This window comes from Denticeps clupeoides, chromosome 18 (assembly GCF_900700375.1).
Source record: "Denticeps clupeoides chromosome 18, fDenClu1.1, whole genome shotgun sequence".
In the NCBI taxonomy this organism is placed as follows: Eukaryota; Metazoa; Chordata; class Actinopteri; order Clupeiformes; family Denticipitidae; genus Denticeps; species Denticeps clupeoides.
The window spans coordinates 8,956,159-8,968,597 of NC_041724.1; the positions used below are offsets into that span (position 1 = coordinate 8,956,159).

Genomic DNA, 12,439 nt, shown 5'->3' on the forward strand with positions numbered 1-12,439 from the left:
AATTTTGCTCAGTGAGCCCCCTTTCTCGTTCTGTTAATGAACTAAATGTGTTTCTGTTATTACTGAATGCCATTAAATGTTTGTACATTACACTCGAACGTTTGTGTTATTATAAATTAGACCCGTGTCACTTTGTTTTGTTGATGCATTTTTATACATTTTCGGCATTTATCAGACGCCCTCATCCAGAGCGAGCTAAAGTCGGTGGTTACAGGGACAGTCACCCCCTGGAGACACTCAGGGTTCAGTGTCTTTTTCGGGGACACAATGGTAGTAAGTGGGGTTTGACCATGGGACCTCTGGTTCCAAGGCGAGTGTGTTACCCGCTACGCTTGTACCACCCCCTTTGGTGTTAGATACAAATTCAAATCTGTACATAATTCTGAAATATTAGTCAACGTTAACCACTAGAAACGATGGTAAAAAGGCCCCTGACGCTCATGACAGAGAAACAGAAATCACAACAAGATGTAATCACACATTCGCTACACTGGGAAAACGTGTGTGTGTGTGTGTGTGTGTGTGTGTGTGTGTGTGTGTGTATGAGCCAGTGTGTTTTCCCAGGACTCACGGCTGCTAGGCCGGCAGATGAAATAACAGTAAATGGCTTGGTATTGCAGCAACCAGTGCAGAGCACGCGGGTTACCCTTCTTTCACTTCCTGAAAAGCTGCATCTATAAAAACCGGTTGCCACCAAAAGAGACTTTGCTGCGCTTCCCGTACACACCATGACTCACCGCGTTACATGCCTCGCTTCATATACATGCCGGTCACACGCCCTCCCCTCCCCGTCCAGTAAAATGGAGCGAGCCCTCAAAGGAGGCACAGGAACAACAAAATGGCAAAATGTACTCCCACGTGTACCAAATGACAATGTTTCTGTCAGTCGAATGAAAAGTAAATGTTTGCACGTTCATCACGACCCTTATCTCGGTGCGGTGAAACTGGTTATGAACAGTGTCATGTGGTGTGATGACTAGTCCCCATGGTCTGGTTAAATAAAAAAAAAAACATATGTTATTTAGTGAAAAAAATATTTATTCTATATAAATATAAATCGTGGCTTTGGGTTTGGGTTGTAACTCCCCTGACGCCCTGATAACCTGTTTGTTATGGTAAGATACAGGAAGTGGACAGAGTGTACCGAATGAGCTGAGTACAGGCAATTCTTACAAAACTCCTTCACCCCCCTCCTCACACACAAACACACACACACACAAGTCATCAGCCCTCTTCTATGGGGATGGTGGCATTTCTGTGTTGATGGTGTTACAGTAAGGCCCCGATCCAAGTTTACAGCGCTTACTCACGCTTGGTATTTTTCGCTACTCCTTATCCCGCACCACAACCTCTGTTTTTCTTTCTGTTCTTGCCAAGTGACAGCAGAAGCAGAACCTCCCTGAAACAAGCATGCTAAACCCAACCCTGACATCACAGCAGTGAAATGGTTCATTTAGGCAGGGCGACCTGGTAAAAACCAAACACTCACATCCTTCCGGAAAAACCACAGAATATAGTTTTACATATACGACATTCACCATCATATCACTGGATGACAGATGCTGAGCATAAAAACATCTTTTATCATTCTGACTTCGCAAAAAAAAAAAAGGAAAGAAACCTTATCAGAAATGGATCTTGACCTGGCAGGACGTCAACACTGGGTGTGACGGCGCGAAGCACAGCAAAGAAATAAAACAAAACGTGTCGGGGTGGTTTTGGGGTTTGACTGACACCATATCCTCCCACATAACAAGGGTGTAAACAGCACGACCCATGGGGCCATGACAACACGGCGTATTTGCATCAAGTGCTGCAAATCACATCATTCTTGAATTATTGTAAACTATTTAAAATCATAAGAATAATAATCAACTGTCATAGATAGACGTACAAATAGATGGGTGTATTGATCTCGAGGGTCATTTAGGGCAGTTTTTTTTTCTGCTCGTGGAAATCTACCAGACTCAGTTTTCTATAGAGTGATTAACTTTTATGGTCAGCCTTTGCTCCAAGGGAGTCAGACACTATGTACTGCTGTTCGGTGAAAACAAAAGTATAAACTTTTATGAGCGGCCTGACTTTTTTTTCTGCATTTTGCGAAATTAGGCAGAGCTGTGTTAATCAAAACAGCAACACAATTTTTATTCTGTTTGAATGGGACTTTAATGAACAAGAAAATAAAGTAGAATACGTAGCACAATATGTCCCCATTAATTCAAACCATGACTTCCAGCATCACTCTTTTGTTCTTTTCAAGTTAGAGGCGCACAGTGATATTTCTTATCCACCATATAACACACTGTGTGGCCCAGCAAAAATACAGTTTACTTACTTATTAATATTTTGTATTATCTTTTAACTTTCTGCTTGATTTCATAAACCTCAGAAATGGTTGACCTTTAAAACTCGATAACATATTCATATTAAATAATGAACAGATCATGTATTTAGTTATTATTCTTACTGTTGATCTTGTTATTATGAGCTGTTGTCGTTACAGCGTTTAATCAAAAACCCTCCCTTGGCCACGTCCGGACTTTTCTCGACTGGGTTTGGCCTGTTTGGCCGGGACGCGCATGACGTGGGCGTACGTGCAGGGTGGCCGAGCGGCGCTCGGGACGGGAGGGGGCGGGGCCAGGCGTGACGCAGGCACCCCTATAAAAGCGGCGCGGCGCGGCTCTGTGCTCCAGCGAGCCGGAGAAGTTTGCCGAATTGGCGAGGTTTCGTCAGACGAACTCGCGCTGAGAAGAAGTGGATTTTATTTATTTATTTTTATTGTACACCGAGGTCCGATTTACTTCGTCAACTTTTCGAAAAGACGTTTCTTTCAGTCAAGAAGAACAAAGGAACCGGACAGGGCGCGAGGGGACAAAGAAATACCCGGTTAATGTATTTGGAGCCGTCGCTTTTCTCGCGCCTCACTAATATGGTCGTTATGGAAGTCCCGAGCGTCGACTGTGCCACCCTGCGGCTGCTCCTGGACGGCCACGACCCGGACTGCCTGGTGCTGGACTGCCGCTCCTTCTTCTCCTTCAACAGCTCGCACATCCCGGGCTCCAGCAACGTGCGCTTCAGCACCATCGTGCGGCGCCGCGCCCGCGGGGGGCTCGGCCTGGAGCACATCGTGCCCAACGAGGAGACGCGCGGCCGCCTGATGTCCGGCGAGTACCAGTCGGTGGTGCTGCTGGACGAGCGCAGCGCCGAGCTCGGCCACGTCAAGAAGGACGCGACCCTGATGCTGGCGCTCGCCGCCCTGCGTCGCAGCCCCTGCGGCGCCACCGTCTTCTTCCTCAAAGGTAACTGCCGTGACCTCCGGGTCGTTACCGTAATGGCGGGGACCGTGTTCGCGACAGCGCTAACTTTTTTTGTTGTTGTTGTTAGGCGGCTTCGATGGCTTCTCCTCCGAGTTCCCGGACATGTGCACGAAGCCGGCGGCTCCGCAGGGCCTGTCGCTGCCGCTGAGCGCGACCCTCCAGCCGGGCGCGGAGGCGGACTGCGGCTCCTGCAGCACGCCCCTGTACGACCAGGTGAGGGCCGGAGCAGCGACGAGGACGGCCGCGGGGACCGGGGGACCTTTTTATTTATTTATTTTGTTGTCCTCTTCTCCTCTCCAGGGCGGCCCGGTCGAGATCCTGCCTTTCCTCTACCTCGGGAGTGCTTACCACGCCTCCAGGAAGGACATGCTGGACATGCTGGGGATCACGGCCCTGATCAATGTCTCCGCCAACTGTCCCAACCACTTCGAGGACCACTTTCAGTACAAGAGCATACCTGTTGAGGACAACCACAAAGCCGACATCAGCTCGTGGTTCAACGAAGCCATAGAATTTATTGGTAAGCGTCACGCGAGAAATTAAATGTAGTATTTGGAAATGCACTGAACAACAGCGGTGGTTGCACTGGAGCCAAAGCGCTCCCCCCCCCCCCCCCCCCCCCCCCCCCCCCCTCCTCCTCCGGCTAGAATTTGAATTTGGAAGTTTCCCTCCAAATCGACCAGCTGGAGTGGCCAGGCTGTGTCTCTTACATCATCCTGTTTTAATGGTTAAATTGGCCACGCCCCCTTTTTTGTTGTGTGTGCATCAGGCCAAAGCCTGATCCTGCATTTTTAAAATGGCCCCCCCACCTACCCCCCTTTGTGCTGCCGGGGACAAAAGGCTGTTTTTCCCCCTGACGCGCCGCCGGCCTTCCTCTCAGATCAATGGTCCCAGCAGGACTGCGGCCAGACCACCTATTGTTAGTTTTTATCGCCCTTTTTTTGGAGAAGGGGGTTGCCCCCTTCACTCGCACCCCAACGCACGCCTCTTCCTCCTCATTAGCAATGCACCGTTTGTGTTTACAACGGAAGGTGGCAGACGTGGGGGAGGGGCGCTGCCATTTCCAGTTGGACCAGAGCGGCCTTCCGGCTTCTTGGAAAGGGTTATTCCGCAGAGGATTATTTTGCTGTATAAGAACCCGCCCTGCTAGTCCTTGTCAGGTCTGTAGATAAGTGTTTATGCTCTATAATAATTTTATTTATTTTTATTTTTTTCCCCCGAACAGACTCTGTAAGGAATAATGGCGGCCGTGTCTTTGTTCACTGCCAAGCTGGCATTTCCCGCTCGGCCACCATCTGCCTGGCGTACCTGATGCGCACCAACCGAGTGAAGCTGGATGAGGCGTTCGAGTTCGTCAAGCAGCGCCGCAGCATCATCTCGCCCAACTTCAGCTTCATGGGCCAGCTGCTGCAGTTCGAGTCCCAAGTCCTGGCCTCCTCCACCTGCTCTTCGGAGGCCGCCAGCCCTGCCATCGGCAAGAGCGCCACCGTCTTCAACTTCCCCGTGTCCATTCCCGTCCGCCCGGCGTCCAGCCCGCTCTCCTTCCTGCACAGTCCCATCACCACGTCGCCCAGCTGCTGACTCCCCCGTCACAGCTCCTGGTTCGTCAGGAGCTCTCTTGCGTGGTTGAGCATCGACGTGAAAGACTTTACTTTGAACCCTGAACTCAAGGGTTTGCCCAATTAGTGTGACCCCATTCACACAAGGACTTTAATACAGAATCTGTAACTGGGTTGCAGGTCACTGGTCTAACTGGGCTGAACAGTAGAGCTGTCAGTCTGCCGGTGTTGCCTTAACAGTATTTTATATAAATGCTTTCTTCGTTTTACTTTGTAGTGACATGGACTTCTTGATAATCAGATTCGCTTTACATTTGTTCTATAGAGGTCACTGTCATGTCTGTTTTTAACTCAGGAGCGTGTATGTGTGTGTAATTTATTCCGAGGACCATGCAGAGACCAGAGTGCGTCAACCTGCTCAACCCCTCTGACTGATCGTATGATTTAGAATAATTGGTCTGGCATTTGAGAAACTGAAGTTGATGGTCACCCATCTGAGCCAATGGTTGCCTTTCCGAAATCAAGCCTCCCTCAATATTGTTGAGAAACAGTATTGATTTTTTTTTTTTTTTTTTTTTTTTTATAAAACACAAATACCTCAGTACTGTTCCTCTTGGAGCGCACTCGAAAAAGCACTACTAATGAGGGCTTTTATTTGTTTTGCCGAGTTTTGATTCTACATGTGCTATTTATTTAACTTATTATATTTGGATTCTATATTTTATACCTATTTGTAATATGCCATTTTGTACTACGGAATTAAACCTTTTTAAAGTTCCTTTATTGAGTCTCTGTAGTTTTTATCTGGTCTAGATTCAAAATATCAATATCTGAAATATGGTAGGTGCTTATAAAGTCAACTAGGCTACCAAATCGCCGTGGACTCCGCTAGACGTCTGGGTCTGTGCTGTTTTATCTGTTGATTGTAAGATCCTAAGTCCTGTACATTGCTGGAGGGTCCCTGCTTGCATTGGACTCCTCCCACTTACCTCGAACCATGTCATCCAATCAGGGAATCATTTTTTATTATTTATTTATTTATTTATTTTGGAAGGTGTTTTTTGTCAGCATCTTAGTTTAGGAACAGTCTGGGGGGAAAAATATATTTTAGCTTCTGATTTTATTTGCCCACTAAAAAAAAAAGAAATGACCGGTCTATAATTTCAATGGTAGGTTTATTTAAACATTGAGAGAACGATGACTATAAAAAGTTCCAAAAATATTTAGTATTTGATTCCTTTGCAAGATATCCTTTAGTGCTTGGTGTCAAAAACTTTGCAATAATAGTGGTCAGATATCTCAGTGGAGACTTTGTCCATCTCCTCTTTGCATTTCCTCTCCGAGTCATTAAAGGTTTTTTATTTTTTCTATAGGTTTCAGTGGTCCCCTAATAATATATATGAAGGCTTTTAATGAAAAGTTGGCATTCTCGGAAATTACGTCATCGACAACATTCACCAAACACAATGTTTGCCGCTGACAGGAAGTCGTGTCGGTGGGAAAACTTCCCCTTATGACTACATAAGGGAACAAATTCCAAATCTGACCGCGTGAGCTGCCGCTCTCTGAGCGGTGAAGCAGAATGGACAAAGCACCTCTCTTTACACCTACCGCCATTTCTAGCCACTGCAGGACCATATTAATGTTAGATAATGTTCATGGGGACATATTTTCTATGGGATTAAGGTCTGGAGACTGACAAGGCCACTCCAAGACCTTAATGTGCTTCTTCCTGAGCCAATCCTCTGTTGCCTTGGCCGTGTGTTTCATTTTCAGTGCCCTAGTTGAGGGAAGGAGGTTTTTACCCAACATTTCAAGGTATATGACCCATCCATGATGCAGCAAAGTTGTCCCCTTGGCAGAAAAACAAACCCAAAGCATAATGTTTCCCCTTCCATGTTTAACTGTGGGGACAGTGAATCTTGAAATCATGGGCAACAATCCTTCTGCTCCAAACATGCCAGTTGAGTTCATGCCAAAGAGCAGGGGGACCTTGCAGGCTGCAGATAAACTTACCATTGAATTATAGACTGATCATTACTTTGTTATTTGCCAAACTTACAAACATCAAGAGGGGTTCACATAACATCCAGGCTTAAGGGTCTTTACAGAGACACAACGGTAGTAAGTGGGGTTTGAACCTGGGACTTTGTGGTCCGATTTATGGGTGAGAGTGTTACCCACTAGACTACTACCACCAATAGTACGTCCAGGTGTTTTCCCCAAGTAACGTACACACACACAATCCCATCCACATAAAAGAAAGCATGATTCTTCGGACCATGACATGTTCTTCTATTTATTCAGTTCGAATGCTCACTTGTCCAGTGGTGGACATGTGTCATCACGGGGAGCCTGTACCACCCCACACAACAAACTGTGATTCACCTTTCTGTCAAAATCAGCATTAACTTAATGTAATTCTCAACAGTTTGTGTGTGTGTGTGTGTGTGTGTGTGTGTATATACATACAGTCACTGGACCTGAACCCAATCAAGATGGTTTGGGCTGAGCTGGACCAACAAGTGCTAAACACCTCTGGGAACTCCTTCAAGACTGTTGGAAAAGCATTTCAGGTGACGACCTCTTGAAGCTCATCGAGAGAATGCCAAGAGTGTGCAAAGCAGTAATCAGAGCAAAGGGCGGCTATTTTGAAGAAACTAGAATATAAAACACGTCTTCAGTTATTTCACCTTTTTTTGTTAAGTACATAACTCCACATGTGTTCATTTATAGTTGTGATGTCTTCAGTGAGAATCTACCAATGTAAATGGTCATGAAAATAAAGAAAACACATTCAATGAGAAGGTGTCCAAACTTTTGGCCTGTACTGTACATACAAAAAACAGTATAATGACTGTACATAAATTCTACTGCATTTGCAACCTGTCATTACATTTCAATACAGTGTCATTCCTAAACTATAGGATTGTTGGAGCTATGAACTACAGTCGTGGCCATAGAATTGTGAATGAGAAGGACACAAATACTGCTTTTTTTTTAAAGTTTGCTGCTTCAGTGATTTAAGATCTTTTGTCAATTGTTTCTGTGGTGTATTGAAGTATAATTACAAGCATTTTATACCTTTCAAAGGCTTTTATTGACAATTACATTAAGTTTATGCTGAGTCAATATTTAAAGTGAAGTGATTGTCACATGTGATAAACAGCAGCACAGTGAAATTTGTCCTCTGCATTTAACCCATCTCCCTTGGTTAGCAGTGGGCAGCCATGACAGGCGCCCGGGGAGCAGCGTGTGGGGACGATGCTTTGCTCAGTGACACCTCAGTGGCAACTTGGCAGATGGGGATTCGAACCTGCCGTTTATGGGGCCACTTCCTTAACCGCTAGGCCACCACTGCCCCATATTTGCAGTGTTGGCCATTTTTTTAAGACCTCTGCAATTCACCCTGGCATGCTGTCCATCATTGTCAAATGCATTTCCACTGCATGTGTTATGGGGGATTATATTCATTTTCATAGCAAAGAGGTACTTTACTATTCAGCTGACCTTTCTTCATAGCATTCTGGAGTAGATGCAAATTGCCATAGAAAAAAAACCAGAAGCAGCAAACTTTCTGAAAACCAGTATTTGTGTCACACTCAAAACTTTTGGCCATTTTGAACTTTCATAACACTCAAAAACAGGAACACACAAAAAATGGCATAAAATGACCCACTTATTTGTTGAGTTGATCCAGAAAGACTCACCTACTGACATACAACTATTTCGGTACTGATAGTAAATCTTCAGAGGATTTACCTTTGACACACTGAGTCTGAAGACCGGTCTGACCTCCTCTGTATCCTGTGTGTATAATATAAAGCTAGTATAACTTATGCACTTATTCACGACAGTGGTGGACTAGCAGTTAAGGAAGCGGCCCCGTAATCAGAAGGTTGCCAAGGTGCAACTGAGGTGCCACTGAGCAAAGCACCGTCCCCACACACTGCTCCCCGGTGCCTTTCATGTCTGCCCACTGCTCACCAAGGGCGATGGTTAAAAGCTGAGGACACATCGTTGTGTCACAGTGTGCTGTGCTGCAGTGTTTCACAATGACCTTCACTACTTAGCCTTTTAAATACAGTGCAATACTTTTAAACTGCTTTTGGCCTCAATATACTAACTTATTCTCCAACGACTAGCTTTTAGGTATAATATTTAGCTCATCTCTTCAAACCTAGGCCCAACGACTTTAACTCATATTAATCCAACTAGGGAGCTGCAGTGAACACACATCTGCTCTTCCTGGATACGACTGGATACCACTCCACCATATGCCCACATCCACTCAGCTGCCGCGATGAACCTGTGTGAAGGAATCTTGGGAAGTCATGTCCAGGGATTTCCCCATGCAAAATGCATATTCATGCGTCTCATTGTTCATGGCCTGCAGTGTGTGTGAAACCATCTGAAACTGGGCAAGCAGCGTGAGGGGTCACCAGAACAGAGGAGGGAGCCAAAGCCAGTCCCTTCCAATGGAACAATAGGAGCAGCTGCTAGGCGTTTGGGAAGAGTGTGACGACCAAAGGCCACTGAGTGTTTGGTCAAGCAGCGGCATTTTATTCCTGGGTTCAGGCACGGTGAAGGATTGTATACTAATGCATACCAAGAGGTTCTCTATGTGTTTGGCTTACAAATTAGGACAATTAAATGTCTCTCTTGCAGTTTAGGTCACTTCCAGAAATCAGATAAAGATTTATGGATGAGGTTTGGTTTCTTGAGGCTACAACATTGCACATGTGACACATACATGTAGTTTTCAATGTAGCCTTCTCTTCCCTGAACAAAGAGGCTCCTTTCTTCGCCCGCCTCCGAATGACGTCTTTGTGTGCTGCCAGCAGCTTGCCGCTTGGCTTGAAGAGACACTAACAGGCACGCAGTTGTGATTTCCGTGGCATATGCTCTCCAAACTCCCCACCCCCGTCTCCCATGTCCTGCTCTTTTGTAGAGAAGCAAATCCCTCCTGTTGCGGCAAGAGGCCTTCAGCTAAAGGAAAGTGGGGGGCAGGGCAGAAGGGCAAGACCCCCCAGCTGGCATTACCGCCCTCTCACTCGCGTGGCGGCATCAGTACACGCAACCCATTTTCATTTCCATTTGCATGTCCATATTTTATCACTCTGGATTATGATTATGGATTAATCAATAGAATTAATTAGTTTATTGAAGTCAGTGTAAATAACTTTTCAATGCCCAAACTGCACTTTCCCGGTTACAGTTTCAGGTCAGCATGTCATAACATATCAGTTGGCTTTATGTTTTATGAAGTCTGAAGTGATGGTTCCACAGGTCACAGTAGGGAGATAAAAAATCTTTTGGCCTTAAATATTACCTCACTGCCGTATAGTTTTGACTCTGAATATTGATAAATCCACTGAAAACTTAGAGTTTGGATAATTGTATTTATTTATGATTTCAGGACAATACAGACACTTCATTCGCTGTATGAAGACGGGATCCACTGGAACAACTGGGAAGTTCTACAGAGTCTACAGTACCTTCACAGTCACAAATAAATATCTTTTGCTCCTGAAAGATTTAGACACTCTGGATAGTGGCCAGTCCTTTGGATGCCCTTGTCCAATCCTTGACCTTGCATCTATTTGAACAGGGTCTCTGAACAATAGTGGACCGATTGTGCTGCGCCAATCCAACAGGAAGAACAATCTCACGCCACTTGTGTGAAATTGATATATTATAACATTGCAAAATAATCTCAAACAATAACTTGAAGTAAACATGGCTAGAAATCTCACCAATGTCAAGACGGCTTCCCATCAGTGAGACACAATTTTAAAATAATCTCATTTTTATGTGGTATATTGATTGACATGTTGTTAATATGATCTGACATTATTTGGACAGATTCAAGGAAATTCGGCCCGCTGTGTTGCTCAGGGGAAATGTAATAGACGTCTACACTTCTGCATTCTGTTGTAACCTCGTTTGCTGTCCACTCATTTCAAAGCAGGTCACACCTTATCTCTCCCTAATGCCGCTCTAAATCCCCACGCCATCCAAGATAATGCGGCGCTAAGACCGCACTCTGATGTCATGGGAGGTTCTAACTTGCAGAGATTCCAGGAGACGATTATGAAGTGCGCACAGGTCTGTAAGTCGTCTCAGCTCAGACTTGGCTTCTGTGCATTGAAAATGGAACTCGTTTACAAATAAACTATTAATTATGCTTTTATTTCTTTTTTTTTTTTTTAAACCATAATCTTTTACTGTAGATCTGAAAATTGTAATAAAACTAATTAAAAATTATAAATGGCAGAACACATTTTAACCAGACTGTAAGATTATGAAACCAAATGTAATGTCAGAGAATATTTCTTTTATAATGTGTGGGCTAATGTTTTTTTTTTTTTTTTTAAGTTTGAAGCAGATGGGAGGGGAAAAAAAAAAAAAAAAAAAAAAAAAAAAAATTCCCCCTCTAGCTCAGGTGATAAATTGAGGACGCAGGTTGAAATGAGAAATTAATATTTTATTGAAATGAAATAACTGAAATGTCCTTGATCGTAGTGCCACGCCTCTCCTCTATAGGTCGTGTTGCGGGATCTTCAGCGAGGCCCTCAGCGTGAGAGCCGAAGATCGCCTTTGTCTTGCACAGGCCTTGAACCGGCGTCTCCGCGTTCCTTGCCTTAGCTTAAACCCGTACACAGCGTGAGTGTCTTCTCTTGTTACTTCGCCTGGGATAACCAGCATATGGGAATTCTGCACAGAGACTGCAGGATACAAACACAAGGGGAGACCCGGGAGCTTCGGCGTGGCGGAGCTGTAGCGAGCCCAGAGGGGAGAGTAGAGTTCCAGGCCTACCATAGGGTTCACTGTTGTTGCCTTTAAGGACAGCATGCGGTGCAGCAACAAACTCAAGTTGCATGAGGGAGACCAAATGCAGGACTAAAGGGACCGGCTGGTTATAAAGAGGAGTGGACAGACCCATTACCGCTAAACTAACCAATCACCGATCAGAAGTCATTATCCCGCTAAGCACCCGTGATTACCACCACTTACCTGTGATGAAGAACATGTGGGAATAATCAGGGTGCTGGTGAGCCCCGGAAGAACACACACTAATACATGGGAGAGGTCGACCGCTGGGGGCGTGGCAGAGGTGGCGCGAATGTTACAGTAGAATGATCCATGAGAAGAGTTATATAATAAAGATGATAGATCGTCATTCCTTTTTCTTTATGTATCTCAAGTTCAGATCTGGATTTATTGCCAGAACTCCAGCTGTATTGCGGAACCATTTCTTGCATGATGTGATATACTGTAGAAAATCCAAGTTTTTCTAAATTTGACTGTATAAATAATGGGCTACACCATATGGTCTATATATTTACATTTATTTACAGTATATTGCAGCAATGTTAGTTGTTATGAATTTAAAGCAGCGTTATCAAAGAGATGAAAGGAGGGACTGGAAGACAAAAATATATAAAAAATGACGTATTCATAAGTGACATACAGTGGGTTGCAAAAGTATTCAGCCCCTGTGAACTTTTCCCCATTTTGTCACATTACAACCACAAACATGAATCTATTTAATTGGAATTC

At 44.8% G+C, this 12,439-nt stretch overlaps 1 protein-coding gene across 1 annotated transcript; it reads left to right on the forward strand.

Moving 5' to 3' along the window:
* The first annotated feature begins 2,689 nt into the window (after positions 1-2,689).
* On the forward strand, positions 2,690-5,654 carry dusp1 (dual specificity phosphatase 1). The gene is made up of 4 exons (XM_028960226.1): positions 2,690-3,299; positions 3,385-3,530; positions 3,618-3,837; positions 4,543-5,654. The coding sequence occupies exons 1-4, from the start codon at positions 2,891-2,893 to the stop codon at positions 4,896-4,898; spliced, it is 1,131 nt and encodes a 376-aa protein (XP_028816059.1). The 5' UTR covers positions 2,690-2,890; the 3' UTR covers positions 4,899-5,654.
* The last annotated feature ends 6,785 nt before the right edge of the window (positions 5,655-12,439 follow it).

Coding starts and splice junctions, on each gene's coding strand:
- dusp1 (XM_028960226.1), top strand. CDS start 2,891: ATGTATTTGGAGCCGTCGCTTTTCTCGCGCCTCACTAATATGGTCGTT. Junction 3,531..3,617: donor GCACGCCCCTGTACGACCAG/GTGAGGGCCGGA, acceptor TCTCCTCTCCAG/GGCGGCCCGGTCGAGATCCT. Junction 3,838..4,542: donor CGAAGCCATAGAATTTATTG/GTAAGCGTCACG, acceptor TCCCCCGAACAG/ACTCTGTAAGGAATAATGGC.